Source organism: Perissodus microlepis, chromosome 18 (assembly GCF_051167445.1).
Source record: "Perissodus microlepis isolate ML-2025 ecotype Zambia chromosome 18, ASM5116744v1, whole genome shotgun sequence".
NCBI lineage: Eukaryota > Metazoa > Chordata > Actinopteri > Cichliformes > Cichlidae > Perissodus > Perissodus microlepis.
In genome coordinates this window covers 13,587,330-13,605,272 of record NC_140478.1, presented here as the reverse complement: position 1 = coordinate 13,605,272, position 17,943 = coordinate 13,587,330, and the positions used below count along the sequence as shown (strand labels likewise).

Here is a 17,943-nt window from a genome sequence, read left to right as displayed (position 1 = left end):
TGTTTCTACTTCAATCATGAAACTGATCAATGATCAGCTGATCAGCTTTTCTCTCTTGTTTGTTTATCGCCCACTTTGCGCCAGAAAGAGGAAACCAGCGGATGTCACGTTAAACAACAGCTGCACGTTTAAGCTTGATCAGCTGTTGTTAGAATTTATTTAATATTACTTTCTAGTATCAGCTGATGTTTGCTGGAGCCACAGCTGTTAAGCTGCTGGTCATGATATCGGTTTGGATATGTGGTGAGAGGGAAACATGAAGATGAAACCAGGAGATGTCCTTACTGAATCATCAGGGCTGAACAGGTGATGGACAAACAGGTTTATCTTTTAGGTGACATGAAGGAGTTGAAGGGAAGTTATGAACTGTTTCTGAGAGACAAATAACACCAGGATCCTTTTTTACGCTGACAGCTGGTAACTGTGCAGGGGCGGGTCTAGCAAAGTTTTGCCAGGGGGCCAGGTGGGGCATTAACAGGGAAAGGGGGGCACAAAGAAATACGTTCTTATTCTCATTTAAAATGTCTCGCTTTTATTAATTATCTGAAGCTTACAACCAAAGTTGTTATCTGACGTAAAATGTATAGAAATCATACATATATACCAACAAGACAGTGTACATCACTGTCACAACAGCGTCTGTTTTCATTCAAAGGCTTTATGGCTTTTCCTATAATACCTGGGGGGCCAGTCTCTAGGCTGATTTTTTGTCCCAGCCCAGCCCTGGGAAGAGTGTGTGGTGTTTATAATCAGACTAACCTGACTGTATAAAGCAGGTGAAACAACTGGTGTCTGGAACATCTGGCTGTGGTCATCAGTGTCTTGCCTGTGCAGTGGCTGAGAAAGAATGTTGCTCCAAAACATCTGCTCATTAGGTTAGCCATCAAATTTTAGTTATTTTTAGCTTCTGGGTTGTTTCTCCTTCCATTCTTCTTTTTTTTCTCCTTGGACAGCTGGCCTGTGACTCTATCTTCCTCGCTGGCTACAACTGTGGGATTTGCCCCTGTTGTTACCATAACATCTGGAAGATGATAATTTGCAGGTTGTATGGCAGCTTTAGGGACTTCTGTTGTGATTTCCGTGCATGTCCACTGTCCAGGTGCAGGATAAGATGTAAGACTGAGCTTTTAAACTTTGAGGGACAGGCTGCTAATCTAAAAGAAAGCAACTAAAGCAACAACATATAAAAAATGTTCTTTTCAGTATGTGGCCTGGGAGTCAGAGTCAAGGTGTGTATTTATCACCTGCTCACGAGATGATGCGCAGAGCACTGGGCCCATGTGCCTGATAGAGAGTGTGTGTGTTAAGGAATCCAAGTCTGTCCTTGAGTCAAGCAGTAAGGACCTTGTCTGCCTTGACGATGTAAGCTCAGTGATTCATACTGTGACTCTGCCACTGACCCGTAGGATGACTCTCATGGGGTGCGGAGACAGGCTGCATCCATCACAATGCCAAAGAGCTGGGCAAGATGTACACTAACACACACGGAGACACTGGATACACTGAGTGAAGAGTTTATAGTCGTGCAGTGGGCTATGTATGGGAACAGCTGTGTGTAGAGCTGAATGTCTGCCCAGCAACCATGCCCATGCAGGCCCACAGTGGGTAGCTGTGAGGCTGTGTGGGCAACCTGCATCTATTCCACATGGGACCAAAATGGGCTCACAGCAGTTTTGCCCTATGGGGTCCTCTGTGTTTTTTTGTGTGCAAACCCTGTCCAAACCCAAACTCTATGTTCGTATTTTTGCCCTTTCTGCTCTCAAGAGGGAATTCTGTGGGTAGCCCACTATAGGTTGTCTATAGAAAACACATATAGGGCCTATATAGAATATCCCATGTGGGGTCTGTATGTTAGGAAACACAAGACAGGGAAATGTGACAATTGTGGAGAAATAGTGTCAGAATTATGAGGCTGAGATAAGACAGCTGATTCAAAACATCAGTAAATTCTGGTATCAGAGAATATTCTAATTTCTTAATCATACTAACATGTTATGCAGAGGATTTGAGTGGAGGGCTGGTTGGTTGGTTGGTTTTTAGTGAGATGATCTATAGTGTAGTAGTTTACATACTTGCCTAATAAGCAATAAATCCCACGGGAGAAAGCACAAATCTGCAGGAGGATGCATCTAAAGGGCATCTGGTGTAAAACTCTGCTAAATGAAGCATGCAGATGTACCTGTTGTGGTGACCCCGTTTTTTTAAATGAGCAGCTGATAGTTGTTTTCTTTTCTGTTTTAAAATACATTCTGGTCCACACTCCACACCAGTTGGTATCGCTAATATACCATGGCATTAGCTCTCCACTGTGGGGTCTAGGTGGGGCCCCAGTAGGGCAGTTGTGGGTACGCTGCCTATAATATGCCTCATTGTGGGCCTCTCTTTGCTTAGTGTGGGCAACCCACACTGTTGGTTATCCCACTGGGACCTGTCTGGGCCCCATAGTGCAGAGCCCAGATGTGACCTATATTTCACGTTGGTACTGGGGCTCGTGCGTCTGCCCACAGTAGCCCCACACAGGCTCCCAGGGCACATCTTCGCTAGATGTGTCAGAATTTTAACTCAAAAGGTTTTTTTTACAGGCAAATGTTCAACATCTTAACAATAACGTGCCAAAATCTTAACATTTTTTTAAATGAGCGTTAAATCACAAGTACTGAACTATGTTCTGCGTAACCTTTTATAAACCTTTTATAGAACATCCTCGGGGGACCATGAATGCCAATTTACGTTTTCAAGATATTTTGATTTTTAAAAAAGGAAACGAAGAATTTCCTGCAAAAGTTGAATGTTGTCTTTCATCCTGACAGCAGTCAGACTGTATAATCCACACATACAATAGATACCTGCAAAAATGTACTTGTGTGTATTATCACTCCCACTACACCTTTTCCAAATATGAAAAAATCTCTGTGGGTGTGTTTACTCTATATAGAGACAATTTGTGAATGGTAGAAATAACTCTTGTATAGTTTTTTGCCTTTTTTTTTATTTGTGCACTTTGTCCATCTGTATTGAGCTAACATGTGCTTCCTGTGTTTGTGTGGGTTCTCTCTGTGTCCACAGAGTCCAAAGACATGCAGTTAGTGAGGTCAGATTGACTGGTAATTCTAAATTGCTCATAGGAGTGAATCTCAGTGTGAATGGTTGTCAGTCTCTCTGTGTTAGCCCTGTAACAGACTGGCAGCCTGTCCAGGGTGTACCCCACCTCTCGCCCTGTGCTAGCTAGGATAGGCTCCAACACCCCAGCTGAAAGAATGGATGGATTTCTATTTTTTTATTTCTTGCTGACACTTGTGCTGTTGTAACAGTGTGGGATTAATAAAGTCTGTGTCCCTGCCCACCAGCCTCTAGGCCTGTGTGATTAAGGGTTAAAGATGTAAATTCTTTGACTTGCAGCAAAATAGTGACCAAAAGCACTACTTTTTAACTTCGCGGTTCCTTTAAAATACGTTCCAGATAGCGTCCAGTAATTTGTGTCACTAGAGAAAAATCATTTCATGTTATTTGGATGATAGTTGATGGGATGCAATCTAAATCTTTAGCAGGGTAAAAGGTGCAAGAAGGAGAAAAATCATCAGTGTTTCCACAACAGTCACCATGAAGACACGAGGACACATAACCTGATGTGTGATTTAATCTCATTATTTCAGGACTTTGATAGAATTTTGCTAGTTTTTCTGATTTCTCTGTTTTTCTCCTGGGCACTATTCCACCGAGTTTGCCGCTCTGTTGTTGTGGTCATGGTGAGTTGCTGATGGTTGACAGTGCGAGGCCGAGTTGCTGCTGAGAAGTGGGTCAGTCTGTTTCTGCACAGCAGCTTCTCTGTGTTTTGAGTTTTGTCTCCCAGCGAAAGGAGAGATTGTGCCAGATTTCTACCAGATTGTTCAGATATGGGATCTGTAAACACAGTGTTTTCCAGGCCTGTCAAAAATTGAAGGACTTATCCACCTTGAGGCTTAGTAGATGAGACAGAATCTCTGGAGGATTTTTTTTTTCCTACAGCTTGCGTTTGTGTGATTGTGTGTGAAAATACGAGTATGTGCATATGTGTGCATAGAATTTGTCAGCCGTCATTTATATTTAGTTTAAATCCCATTTCATCCCGTTTGATCCCATTGATGCCAATGCATCGAAACAGTCGGATATAATTAGGCGTTTTAGAGGCTGTTTTCCTGTAAGAAATTTGAAGCAACGGCCTCATCGACAAAAAGAGAGAGCCTAGCAACTTTTGGCTCTTTTAACTGTGTGGCTGGCCCTCTGAAAACTGCCCATTACGCACAAACCAACCCATATATTATTAATCTGTTCAGCTCTGCCTTCCTCCTCTGCCAGCATCAGAGTGCATTTTAACATGAAACAGCATCAGAGTGCATTTTAACATGATACTCCCTGGTGGTGATGATATATTCTCTCTCATATCCATTGAATCTGAAAAATAAACAAACAGTTTAACATTTGGGGGTTTCTGGTCAGTAGTTGTTGTTTGAGAGAAGAAAAAACTTTCTTCTAGCCAAACTTTCTTTTTAAATGGTATCTTCCTCAAGTATGAAACTTCTGCTAGCTGGATGGACACAGAGCCGTGTTCCAGATCCAATGCCAGGTGCTCTTTGACTGTCTTCATGTTGAAAACAGTGTGTGGGAGAGATGACCGGCTGCCTGAAGGAATGCTAAAGCACAAATGATTCATCTCTTTTTCCCTCAAAGCATTTTTAATTCATACCCAGCAAAATGTCAAACTTGCATCCGAGCGTACCTGTTCGAATGCATGCAATGGCTCAAACACCTATTCCTCGTCACAGCGTGCACGGTTTCCACACACACTGCGATTATTAAGGAGCTCCATCTTTGTTTATGCACGGTGATTATAATAAATTCATTGTGTTTGTCAAAATGGAGCAGACGGCCTCGTTGCTGGAAGGAGAACGGATGAGATGCAAGATGCATGAATTCAACTGAAGCAAGAAGCTCCCTCTCATGGCTCTGGGTGTCCCGGTTCTCCAGCTGAAACCACAGATAAATTAGTGAAAAGACAAATCTTCTAAACTATCTTAAAGCGCTCCTTGTTCCTGTGATGGGATCTCATCTGAGATGTTTAAGTGCTGTGTCACGAAATGCCCCAAATCTCCGCTTTAAATTCTCAACTCCTTTACTTAAACTGCTGGAGACATTGATAATTTACAACATTGTGGATTTAGGCCTGTTTTAATGAGCTTGGGAGCTGATAGGTTATATTATAGGCTCCGTCTTCTTACATCCTCTTTCCCTTCTTCATCACATATTTATTCCGTCCTTGTTTTCTATTTCTCCCTTCACTTCTTTTCTGTAACTCCTGTTTTTCCCTTTGTCTCGTCTTGCAGGTGTCTGGCGCACTCACCCTGCCTGTAACAGGCGAGGAGTCAGAGGACCAGGGCCATGACTGGCTCTCCTGGCCATGGTGGGCGTGCCTTAGTGCCATGGCCGAAGCTGTGGCGATGGGTCCTGGCGACTTCACTGGTTACCATGATAACCTTGACACTGCCAGGAAACAGCCACGCCTGTCCGCCACGGTGCGAGTGTTCAGCCCAGCTAAGGTCAGTGTCGTGCCAGCGACGGCGGCTCACCAACATCCCAGAGGGCATTCCTACAGAGACGCGGCTCCTGGACCTCAGCAAGAACCGGCTCCGCTGGGTGCAGGCGGGAGACCTGGCACCGTACCCACGACTGGAGGAAGTGGACTTCAGTGAGAACCTCATCTCCACCTTAGAACCGAATGCCTTCTCCACCCTTCAGAGTCTTAAAGTGCTGAAGTTAAGGGGGAACCAGTTGAAGTTGGTGCCCATGGGAGCCTTTGCCAAGCTTGGCAATCTTACCAGCCTAGACCTTAGTGAGAACAAGATGGTGATTTTATTGGACTACACCTTCCAGGACCTGAAAAGTCTAAAACACTTGGAGGTCGGAGACAACGACCTGGTTTATATATCCCACAAGGTACGCTCTTAAGCATCTGGCCAGTAGTGAACTGAGCTTATTGATGAAATGGGAAATGGATTCAATAATTTGTACTTTATTTTAAAAAATCCTGGTGTGACATTTTGGCAAAGTCTATTCGTTTTCCTGCCAAGATAAAAACACTCATACCAGTAACACAGCATCCATGTAACACATTTCCAGCTTCCCCATGAATAAGTAAAAAAGCACTCAGCTCAGTGTTTGGTTTGTTACTTAGACTACACTTAGAAGAAACCAAACACATCTGAATATTTTTTTCTGTGTCAAAAAATAAAATGATAAATTTAAATATTGTTTTACTGTTATACTGTAATACTTACAAACTGCTTAACAGCAGCACACATTCAAATAGAGTGTGTAAAAATTGATTCTGTTACTTTTATTTGAATTTATTGTTTCTAATTACGTATTAAGAGATTAAGGCACTATTAAAAAACAGTTAGACCTCAGAGAAAACCAGAAAAATGTCTCAGCACTTTTAAAACTTGTCATACTCAGAGCTGGTTGCTATGGCCACAAATCTGATATTTTCCTTTGAGAATGATTATGAAATATTAAAAATTAAACGAGTACTTTTCTTGGCATGTACCTCACATACAGTAGCAACAACAAAACGGTGTTCTGGTGAAATACTGAACCAACTTTTGTCTGTTTGTCTTACTTAAACATAAATAAATATATATGTATATGTATAAGCAAACAGTGATTCCCAGATTCCCATTATGTTTTTCTTATTTCCAGGCATTCTCAGGTCTGCTGGGGTTGGAGGACCTCACAATAGAGCGCTGCAACCTGACATCCATCTCTGGTCAGACGCTGTCCTACCTCCGCAGCCTGGTCACTCTTCGCCTTCGCCACCTCAGCATCACTGCCCTGGAGGACCAGAACTTTCGCAAGCTGTCAAACTTGCGGGGTTTGGATATCGACCACTGGCCGTACCTGGAGTACATTTCCCCTCTCAGTTTTCAGGGCCTGGATCTCCACTGGCTCTCCATCACCAACACCAACATCACTTCTGTCCCCTCGGCCTCCTTTAAGAACCTTGCCCACCTCACCCACCTTAACCTGTCCTACAACCCCATCACCACATTAGAGCCTTGGGCCTTCAAAGACTTGCTGAGGCTGAAGGAGCTCATCATGGTAAGCACAGGTTTGATGACGGTGGAGCCCCATGCCCTCGGAGGCCTCCGACAGATCCGCGTGCTCAACTTCTCCTCAAACGACCTGCAGACACTGGAAGAGGGCTCCTTCCATTCTGTCAACAGTCTGGAGACCCTCAGAGTGGACGGGAACCCCCTGATGTGTGACTGCCGTCTGTTGTGGATCCTGCAAAGACGCAAGACCCTCAACTTTGACGGCAGAGTGCCGGTGTGTGCGGGGCCGGTGGAGGTGCAAGGCGTCAGCCTCAGCTCCTTCACCGATTCTGCACTCTTCGATCACTTCACATGCCAGAAGCCTAAGATACGCAACCGAAAACTGCAGCAGGTAATGAATGGTGACGAGTTTGTTAAACTTTCTACAACCATAAACAAGGTTGTTTTAAGGTTTTAAAATATTCCTACATATAGATATCTGCTGTGATTTTTTAAACTTGTGCATTTATTCATCCACTCACTCTTTTTCTCCAGATGATCGCTCGTGAAGGCCAAGCGGTGAGTTTTCTGTGTCGAGCCGAAGGAGACCCTCCCCCTTCTATTGTCTGGATTTCCCCACAGCGCAGGCGGATCACAACTAAGAGTTCAGGGCGCATTATAGTTCACCCAAGTGGCACCCTGGAGATCCGCTACGCCCAGCTCACTGACAGTGGGACATACATCTGCATAGCCAGTAACGCCGGAGGCAATGACACCTACTTTGCCACACTCACAGTGCGTGGCCAACCGCTGGATGCCGCCTCAGCCTTCTTTCTCAACCGCTCACTGTACAGCAGCGAGTTCTTCAACGACACAAATCTAAACAGCACACGCGTTTTCCTCAAATTCACCTTTGACCTGACCACCATCTTGGTCTCCACGGCAATGGGCTGCATCACATTCCTCGGGGTTGTCCTCTTCTGTTTCCTGCTGTTGTTCGTGTGGAGCCGGGGACGCGGACAACGCAGGAACAACTTCACAGTGGAGTACTCCTTCCGGAAATCTGAACCCGCCACTGGAAGCTCTTCAGGAGGGACCAGGAAGTTTAACATGAAAATGATATGAAACAACGCAGCCAGGGGTCCCTTGGGGGAGGCATGAGCACGTCCCATAAACGTGTTTGACACACACAAACGCACACAGCCTCTGACTCGCAAAGAAGCTTGACAGCACAAGTCCCTGTCCGTGGCTCCACTCATTCGAGCGCCCACATCAAAACCGGAGCCACTTCTCAATTTGGTCTGATTTGTGACCCTGATCTCTCAGCAGTTTTATTCAGCTTGTGGTCAAAATTTGCTTAAATTATACCTTAAGGAGTGCTAGCTACTTGTCATTTATGCTTAATAGGCACAGAAGAAAGAACATATAGGTGATAAGATGTAAATTGGCACGATCACTGGCCTGTGGAACAGTGATAGTCCTGTTTCTCATTTATTTTAATGAGAAATGATAAGGTTTCCTTTTTAATTTCAATTTCTCTCTTTTTTGTAGAGTCAGGGATTTGAAAAGAAATTCAGTACAGAGAGCTTCTGTCCATTAATTACTCTCTCTAAAGCCTGCCGTGCTGCTAATCATGCATGTAGCTTTAAGCTGTAAGTTTGTACCACTCATAAAAACACATAGCTTTGAAAGACAGTTAAATATGTTTTTCTATTTATTCTGACCACCGCTGAGGAGCAAGGATAACAAAGAGCAAAACGTTTTATGAATATTATCATATGGCCTTTGCTTTTATGCACAAAAGCTGAAAAATAATAAGATTTGCGTAAAGCAAGAAAAAAAATCTGGCTTTTTCTTCTTTGTGAGCTTTGTGAGGTTTTACAACATTAGCTGTGTGAGTTTGGGACGAGCACACCGGCTGAGAGTTGCTGTAGCTGCCTGTGGCCCGGTGGGTTTGGTTTGAAAGTCGTGCCCACCGGTCACAGGCCACCACTGTAACCATGCCAACCAACACAGGAGGGACCGGGATGGTGGCCACAAGAGGGTTGCTGGGTAGAAGAGGCAGGTGACTTCTGCTCCCTCTGCCCTGCATCCCGTTCGTGCTCTTCTTCAACACGAGAGGGTCAACCTGCCTCCTGCCCCTCGTCCCTGCTGTGTTGGTGGACACCCAACCCTACCAGCGCTGCCAGGGGGGAGCAGCCTGGCGAGTTGGTTCATACCTAGAGGCAGACAGAGGACACACGGTCCCACTAGGAGGTGTTCACATTAACACACATAAACACCCTCATCCTACGAGTGGAAGGCGGCACACGTACAGCCCCTTTTCTCAGGAAAAGTGAAATAACTAGCCTACAGAGTGAGAATGGTTATGCATATTTATTCTGATAAACTGTAAAACATTCCAGCAATACTTTATGTGGAGCCATAAAGCTAAAAGTCCATTCTCTGAGAGAGAAGTGATGTGAATTCGTGAGTGTATAAGCTAAGCCATAGTTGTGTAGGTTGTATTTTTATACAGTAGTGTGTGCATGATTCAGTTATATAATTATTGCCACTGCCATCTTACAAGCTGTCGCAATGATCACAAGACCATCTGCTGTCACCGGGCTTGCATAAAGTTTCACCTCATAACACGCACACACGCACGCACGTGCTCAGAGGAGACAGAACCACATTGAGGTGATTTTTTCTGATAGGAACAACACTCAGCGACACACGGACCAATAAAAATCCACAAATCACAAAGTGCGGCACTCGCTGCTTTCTGTCTGTCTCTCAGAGGGCCGGTGTGCGAATGTCTCTGCCCCCCTAGCCCAGTGCTTCCCCCCCTCCTCACCCACATCCCCCACACACCCCCACTGGGTCCTCCTTTGGGAGGGGTCCCTGGCTGGAGACCGAGGATTTAAAATGTAAATGAAGTCGTGTAACCCTACCCACGCCATGTGCATCGTATAGTGGAGAGTAGTACTGTGGTTTTAAAAATGGAAAAAAAAGACTAAAAAGACAAAAAAAAAAATTGTTTTTAAGTGTTCTGTTTGTCCTTCAATTTATTTTCTTTTTCTTTTTTTCAGTTGTTGTTCTCTGTGACCTTTTGGCTGTTTAATGTTCTTCGTCCTCCATGTGGGATTGTCCTCTTCTCAACACCTCATGCAGTAGCACCCTTTCAGATCTCAAGGTGCACGTAAGCCTAAAGCAGGCAGAGCGTTAAGTTCATTCACAGCTGAGATTTGATCTAAAGCTGTTCTGTGGAGAAGAAAAAAATGTTTGCAAGGTAACAGATGAAACTGATAGTTGCTAGTTACTAAAAGCTGTGAAATTAAAACTTTACACACTAATGTAAATCATGGATTTACCATAGACTGTAAAACACAGCCTGATTCACTCATCCTGATGACAGCTTTGGCTTATTGAATACTCAAATTTGACATTTTAGCTGCTGCCATTTTTTTTAATGGACATGTCCATACATCACACTGTAATAATAAATGTGATGTTAACTTTAGTTACATGAAAAACTGAGCAGCTCACACACTGCAGTGTCTTTTAATACAACCAAATCCTGAATGAGAAAAAATTAGAGGTGCGCCGATCGATCAGCTGGGGACAGGGATCGGTGGATTTTCAGCAGTGACCGGCCAATGAGCCTCATGTGTGTGCGTTTCAGTATGCACGACACGTGCACAGCAGCATAGGCAAATAAGCAAAGCTCGCCAAAGTTAAACGCTGGGGAGGAACACCCCAAAAACCTTTGTAATGACAGACCTAATCAGATACTTAAATCACCAAGCTGAACATTAATATTTTAAAGAAACTAACAATGGAAAAGTGGATATAGCTAAAGCTATCCAGAGCTCAGAGAGCCTCGGTATGAGCAATGGATTGAAGCCACACAAAAAAGGGGGGGAGGAAGAGAAATGGGCTGGTGTCCTGTTATCTGGTGAAATCCTGTTAATAGTACATATATATATATATATATATAATAATGATTAAAAATAATAATAATAATAATAATAAAATAACTAAAAAGAACAAAACATTTTTTTTCCTGTGGTGAGGTAAATATGTCTATTTACATATAGCTATCACTGCTAATGTCCCTTGGCATACCTTACAGGTATGGCCTCTGAACTCAAGTGAACCTTAAAGTAATGGAAAATATGTTAAAGCTAAATGTTGTTTCATAGAATTTAAAAAGAAAACAAATAAATAAAACCATGGTAGACTATAGATAAGCGGAAGAGGATGGATGAATAGATATAGCAATAACAAAAGGCCAAAAGATTAGTTAGATTAGAAAAATAGCTGCTATTTACACATGTCAGGGGTTGCAGAGGGTCTAACGGTGCTTTATATAGCAACTTAATGGTTTGAAAATCATTTCCCCCAGGTAAGAGACACCCTCAGACTCCTTTGCGAGTTAAATCTTGCAAACTCCATTTTTGTCGCTTGTAACGAATGATGAAACCACAGCCTCTCTGTCAGAATGAATAACTGAACAGCTCTTAAAGATTCATGAGGCCGAACAAGAATAGATGAACAAATTAGCCTGTTGTTTTTTTTTTAACAGTGTCTTTGACAGGGTCTGCAGCCATTTTGGCTCTGGTGGTGTTGAGAACAGGATGTTGCCTTCGTGGATATCTCTTCTCCCTCAGCCCTTCCTTCTGTGTTTCCATCCCCCGGTACTTCTCAGTGCAAACTTAGGTTTAGATGACAGTGAGAATGTGCGTAGCGATTGTGGATGGTGTTATTGTGTAAACATCAATTTCAAATTGTAAGCGTAGATGAAGGTGTGTTTTCATTTTTTGACCTTCTTCTCCTTCTTCCCTCTTTACCATCCTCGTGGCCCCCTCTCCCGTCCCCCGTCTTCTTTCTTCATCTCCTCGTTGTCCCTGTTCACAGTATTAGGCTGGAATATGGTTGTGCGGTAGTAGACACGTGTTCACTGTGACTGGTGAGTAAGTGTTGTTGTCTTATGATGTGTTGCTCCTCGTGATACCATCAAACACGGAGCAGTGATTAGATCATTGGAGACAAAAGATGAAAGGAAGGGGTGACCCAGGTTCCCTGAAAATCAAAACAAACAAACAAAATAACAAAAAAAAACACTGGTTCCCATTTTTCACACACCCATTCCTTAAAATAAAAAATGTCTGGAACTTTTCCCTCTCTGCACAGTGCCACTCTGGGATCTTTCTCTGCGTGTGAAACTCTGTGAACTGTACTGTACGTACTTTCTCTTGACGATATCTTGACACAATTTAACTTGCAAATGCAGAAAAGAGGTTGGGTTGTTGCAGAGCCGTGACTAAACGCCTATGCGCTCGCTTTCTGCCTACTGAGGTACACTGAGTCATCTTGACAAGGAGGTAGTCCATTCATTAAAAACCTGACACCTCCAGCTGATCGGGGTTGGAACGAAGCACTTGTGTCTATTCAAGCTCCAAAAGCTTGCTTCAAGCTAGATGCTGTTTAAAAAAAATGTCCTGCATCTTAAATTTCCTAGCAGAGGTTTGCTTTCAAAGGTTTTATTGGTATGCTAAACTGATTAAAAAAAAGACACTTCTCCAAAAAAAGAATCCTCAGCAGCTCTCCTCAAAAAGGCGGCGGCACACAACACAGCTTTGCAGCTGAGCCGCTGCCTGCCTGACTCTGACTGACAGACTCTCTGTGTTTGTAGATACCAGTGGAGGCGAGCTTGATTCATCTCCTCTGCCACGATTCTTGAGAAAGTAGGCTGAGATATCCCCCGCTCCCTCCGCTGGTTTGTCCTTGCCTGCGGTTGGTACACCGTAGTCTAGACGTCCCATTTACAGCAGGAGCAGAAGCAACCTCACCGTTAGCGTACCTTCCACTGAGGAAACTCTTCAAAGACCCACAACAAAACAAGAAGAAAAAAACCCTTTGGACACACACCACAGTCGTGGCGTCAAGCCTGAATTATTCATTTTTGGGTTTTTTGGTGTGTGTCCCATTGTTTCCATTCCATTAGCACACCGAGGGAGGCTTTCCTTTAAACGCTTTAAGCTGTTTTCTTACAATTTTGGCCACAACAACATCAAAAGAACCATATTAGTCGTATCTTCAGGACTACGTTTCTACATTTTTGTCTCCTGTCATTTCTGATTCCATGTTAGCTCTAAATAAATCCATCTCTTACTCCGCATCCTTCAGCTGCTGGTTTTGATTGGATTAGACTTGAGATTTATCAGAGCTGAGACGAGCAGTAATAGGATGACAGAGGAGCGAGCCTGGCTTGATTGGGTGATTACTTGGCTTATTAGTCCCATTTCCATAACAGGCCTCTCAGACAGAGTGTCATGCAAATAAACTTTTAGCTGTTTAACAGCATCAGTGTCAGACAGAGATATGACCTGTGATGAGTTTCTCAGGCAAAGAGGCGGTGATGCAAACAATCGCTGTCGCCTGATATAAGTGAGCATGCTGCAGAGCTTTGCTGAAACACTTTAGAGCACCTCAGACAGACAAATGCTTCATCTTAACCTTGACCAGACCCCCACCCACCCCCCCAACAGACACACACACACACAAACAAAATCACCTCCATTTCCTTCTGTGTGACAATACTGACCCCCAGTGGTCACTGTGAGTATAAGAAACAAATCCTGAAGACTGTTGTACCAAAGCAACAGCTCGGGGTCTCAAGCAGGTAAGCGAGAAAATTGACTGTTAGCTTCATAAGTCAGTGCTTCACTGATTTCCTTATAGCCATAGCGTGACCCCTGTCTTGGCACTGGGTGTGTTTCTGCCTGCAGTGGGAGCAGGAGAGGCCTCCATCTCATCAAAAAGCAAACTGCTCTAAGTCTGGAGATTACACACTTAAACCCCCACCACCAGTCTCACCAAACCCTCCCCCCAGAAAACTTCACAGCATTATTCTTTCTCTGTATATGGTTAAGTGCTGCTCAGCAAATGATCGGCTACTCTCTAGAGAAGAAAAAAAAAAAACAAGTTTCTTTCTTGTGGTCTTAGCAGATTAAATCTATGCATGCCTTTTGTATACAGTGATTGGTCTTGCCAAACTCTCACCTACACTTGTACAGATAGCCATGGGTGCCATCGTTGCTGGCCATGGGACTGGCTGAAACGACTAACGTGTGTTTTAATCTGGTACAAGTTAAAGCCAGGGGGCAAAGAGTCACCGGCATTCACGGATATATATATAAAGAAGCATTTGTTTACTTGGGATGATTGTACTTTTACACATATCTATCTTCAAACAGATGATCTGCTCTGATGTGTAAGCTGTTGATAAAGCTATTGATATTCCAAGCAGGATGGTGGGACTGATCAATCATGCTGTGTGGGGACAGGATTATTAATGGCATACTTTCATTGATCTATCTTGAATCTTGGCACTCTCTCAAAGTCTCTCTGGAGTAGGAGGAGGCATACAGAGCTCTCATAGACCTGGTTGGCACTCATTCCTAGGTTTCTACACCTCTTTTTTGTTGTTGTAATGATTTCCTCTTAAAACGAGATGGTGCCAGCTTTTATGCTTTTTTTTTCCAGGTCTGGAGTAATAAAACGCTCTGTTGCCTCTCCCACTCTTTAGAGGAAGCTTTCATTTGGTATAGCTCTGCATTTCTTGGTGCGCTCTGATTCAATACAAACAGGTAAAATAATACTGATACTTAAGGTATCTATCTATCTATCTATCTATCTATCTATCTATCTATCTATCTATCTATCTATCTATCTATCTATCTATCTATCTATCTATCTATCTATCTATCTATCTATCTATCTATCTATCCATCCATCTATCTATCTATCTATCAGCCTGGCACTGACCTCGTTGAGTATCTCAGAACATTTTCCATCCATCACTCTTTAATATTTGTTCCTCTTTCGCGTGATTGTCGCTGACCGCTGAAACCTAGGAATGGGTGCCGAGAGCTCCAACTAAATGCAGAGCCAACGTAAAAACAGCAGCTTATCAGGTCGAATGGCGTTAAAACGATCAATCATTAATATCAAAGAGACTGTTATACAATCAATACCAAACCTGGACTCTGATCCTCTCCGGCTTCTTGAGCATCTGAGTGTACGTGAATATTTCTAGCATGTCAATTTTGTGCCATAGCAAGTGGATCCTTGGAGAAGAAGAACAGGAACTGTACATATTAGATCTATTAGCCATATCATGTCATCCAATCTGTAGACCTCCTTGCCATGTCTGACAGAGGAAAATGACTGTTGAACTGTAAATAGTGTAGGTATAGTAAAGTAGGATTTATCAGCTGTTTCTTCTCTCCGGGGATCGCCCATGTTTTGCTCAGTCCCACGGCTGCTTGGTCTCAAAGGGAAGGATAAGACAATAATGTATTTGTCTATAGAACACATATGACTTCTTTTTTAATTTAAATGTATGTTTTATATACCGTCTGTCTTGTAAATTAGCTCCTTTTTCGTCATAAAAGCATGATGTGACTCGACTGAATCCTGTGTGCCTCCCTGTTTTGTGTGTGTCACATTAGAGTCTGAGGCTCGTCAGAGTGATTCTATAGCGAGGGTTAGAATTCATATCAGCCAAAAAAGTGAAGAAAACAGTGTTATTTTTACTAAGCAAGCAAGTTATTTCCAAAACACCCGAGTAGTGTTCAAAATCCTTTAACTGTCAAGCTGAAGCTCTGACAGTTTTTGAAATATTTAAATAAAATGAACATTTAATATTTGGTTACAGAGAATCTTAGTCATAGAAGACGTGAATGACGCATTCATTTTGGAGGTTTTGAAAATATGAAGTTTGGGCTTGATGATGGATTTCTGAGAGCTGATATCAACTGAATTTAGAGGGTTTTATAACATCCATATACTATTCCCCCCTCTAGAAATCTACCTCATCAACTTTATTGCCGTTTAGCCAACAGTTATAAGATTGATCGCACAAAAATCACAGGTTGTTTTAGGAGAAAAATAAAAGAATAAAGACGTTTTCATTTTCTCTCTGTGTTTCTATAAACACGGAGCATGAATGTAATGATTTAAAGGAGCACTTTGCAGTTGTGGATCAGATTGTGCAAATGTCAGCAGGAAGCCACCTCATCAAACCACTGAGTTATATCAAAATGAGCCATGTTTCATGAAATAATTGCTTTGTTGATATATTGCTGAAGATAATACAGATGGAACACAAATGCTCCTTTAATCAGGTAGTGAAGTTTAGTGTAATTATTCACTCGGTGTAATATAAATGCTGTACCTAGACTATGAACTACAGTTTAGATCAGCTACGTTAATCCTTTCTAAAAGTATCCAGTGAATTACTATGAAATTATAATTTTTAAAGGTTTTATAATAGGTGATGTATCATTGTTAATGAAAAACACTAAATGTAGGAATAAACTATGACAATAGGCCTGTTCCCTGATAACCTGTCAGCTGTGTTCCAGGTAACATGGTTGGCATTTCTTTCATTTTGATCCCTTGTGCTAATTCCTATGTGTTAATGGTCTTAATCAACTCACATTTAAATAAAAAGTCTCTACATTTCTGTCAAACTAACATCTAAAGCAAGTACACAACATGTTGGTGTCACAGTTGATGAGCAGCGAACCCTCTCTCTCTGTGGATTCAGTCACACTGAAGAAATGTCAAAGAAGAGAAGAAGAAACTCAACACACTGTATTTTAAATTTGCTCCACATAAGGGGCTGAAATCATTTGATGCTGGTTATGTGACTTTGAGGCAAACTATTGCTGAGTAATAGACATTACAGAAATTTCTTGGTCACGAAGAAAGTGAATAATCCACATTTTCATTGTTCATATACAATGACAGTAAAAGGCTATTCTATTCTATTCTATTCTAAAACAATGTTTTCATGTTTTAATGGTTATTTTTGAACAAATAATGATGAAAATAATACACAAAAAACATGCATCCGAATAATAATTATGAGTAGTAAAACATGACATTTAGCAAATTGAACCACGCAAAAAAGCTAATACTAATTCGAATGTAGTGTATTGTATTGTAATGATGGAACCATTTTTTATTTTTATTTTTTATTTATTTATTTTTTATTAAAAGTTGATCATAGCTTGAAATTGATATTTCAAAAAGATATATTGTGGACTCTAATTATAGAATGGCCCAGTAATACACAAGCTTATGTCACCACGTTGAACCAAACATTTGTAGCTCTTCAGAACTACAATTAAGTCCATATGTTTTTGAACAGTGATTGTTATTTTTACTCTGTAGACCACCAGAGAGGATTTCAATTGAAACCAAGATGTGATTGAAGTGCAGACTTTTAGCTTTAATTTAAGAGCTTTACCTAAAGTACCGTAGTAAATGAGTTACAGCCATTTCTATTTTCAGTTCCCAATTTTCAGAAGTTCAAAATTACCTGGATAATTGATGATAGTTAGGCCTGTTATCCTATTATTTCATGATTAATTAAGGCTATCAAACATCTGGTTTAAAGAGCTCAAAGACACGTCTGTACAAGTGAAGAAGGCCATCATCAGACTATCAAACCAAAAACCTTTTGGAGAGAAAGCAAAACCTGTAGAAGCAGCCAAATCAACAATGTGATTCATTCTTTAAAAGAAAGAATGCACTGACCAGCTCGGCTCAGAGGATAACTAACATGTATGACGGCATGGTTAAAAACAACTTCACAATATCTAACCAAGTCAAGAGTCCAAACCACTGGTTACACACAAGAACGAGAAGGCCAGATTAGACTTTACCAGACAGGCAGCAGGGAGGAAACACAACATCTGGTAATGTCCATGGTTTCAGGACTTCAGTCATTGTAAAAGTGTTCATTGGTTTGTCCGGCTACTTTTGAGCAGCTGAAAATAGGAGACTAAACATGAATAGAAATTCCTATAGTTTAATAATAACA

The 17,943-nt window shown here is 42.1% G+C and overlaps 1 protein-coding gene across 1 annotated transcript in view; it reads left to right on the top strand.

Moving 5' to 3' along the window:
• lingo3b (leucine rich repeat and Ig domain containing 3b) overlaps positions 1 to 15,525 on the top strand; it is a 52,757-nt gene extending 37,232 nt beyond the window's left edge. The window contains exons 2-4 of the mRNA XM_084911576.1: positions 5,361 to 5,970; positions 6,733 to 7,476; positions 7,620 to 15,525. Of these exons, the coding sequence (XP_084767702.1) occupies positions 5,416 to 5,970; positions 6,733 to 7,476; positions 7,620 to 8,189 (1,869 nt within the window). The 5' untranslated portion in view covers positions 5,361 to 5,415 and the 3' untranslated portion in view covers positions 8,190 to 15,525. The remainder of the gene's footprint in view (positions 1 to 5,360; positions 5,971 to 6,732; positions 7,477 to 7,619) is intronic.
• The last annotated feature ends 2,418 nt before the right edge of the window (positions 15,526 to 17,943 follow it).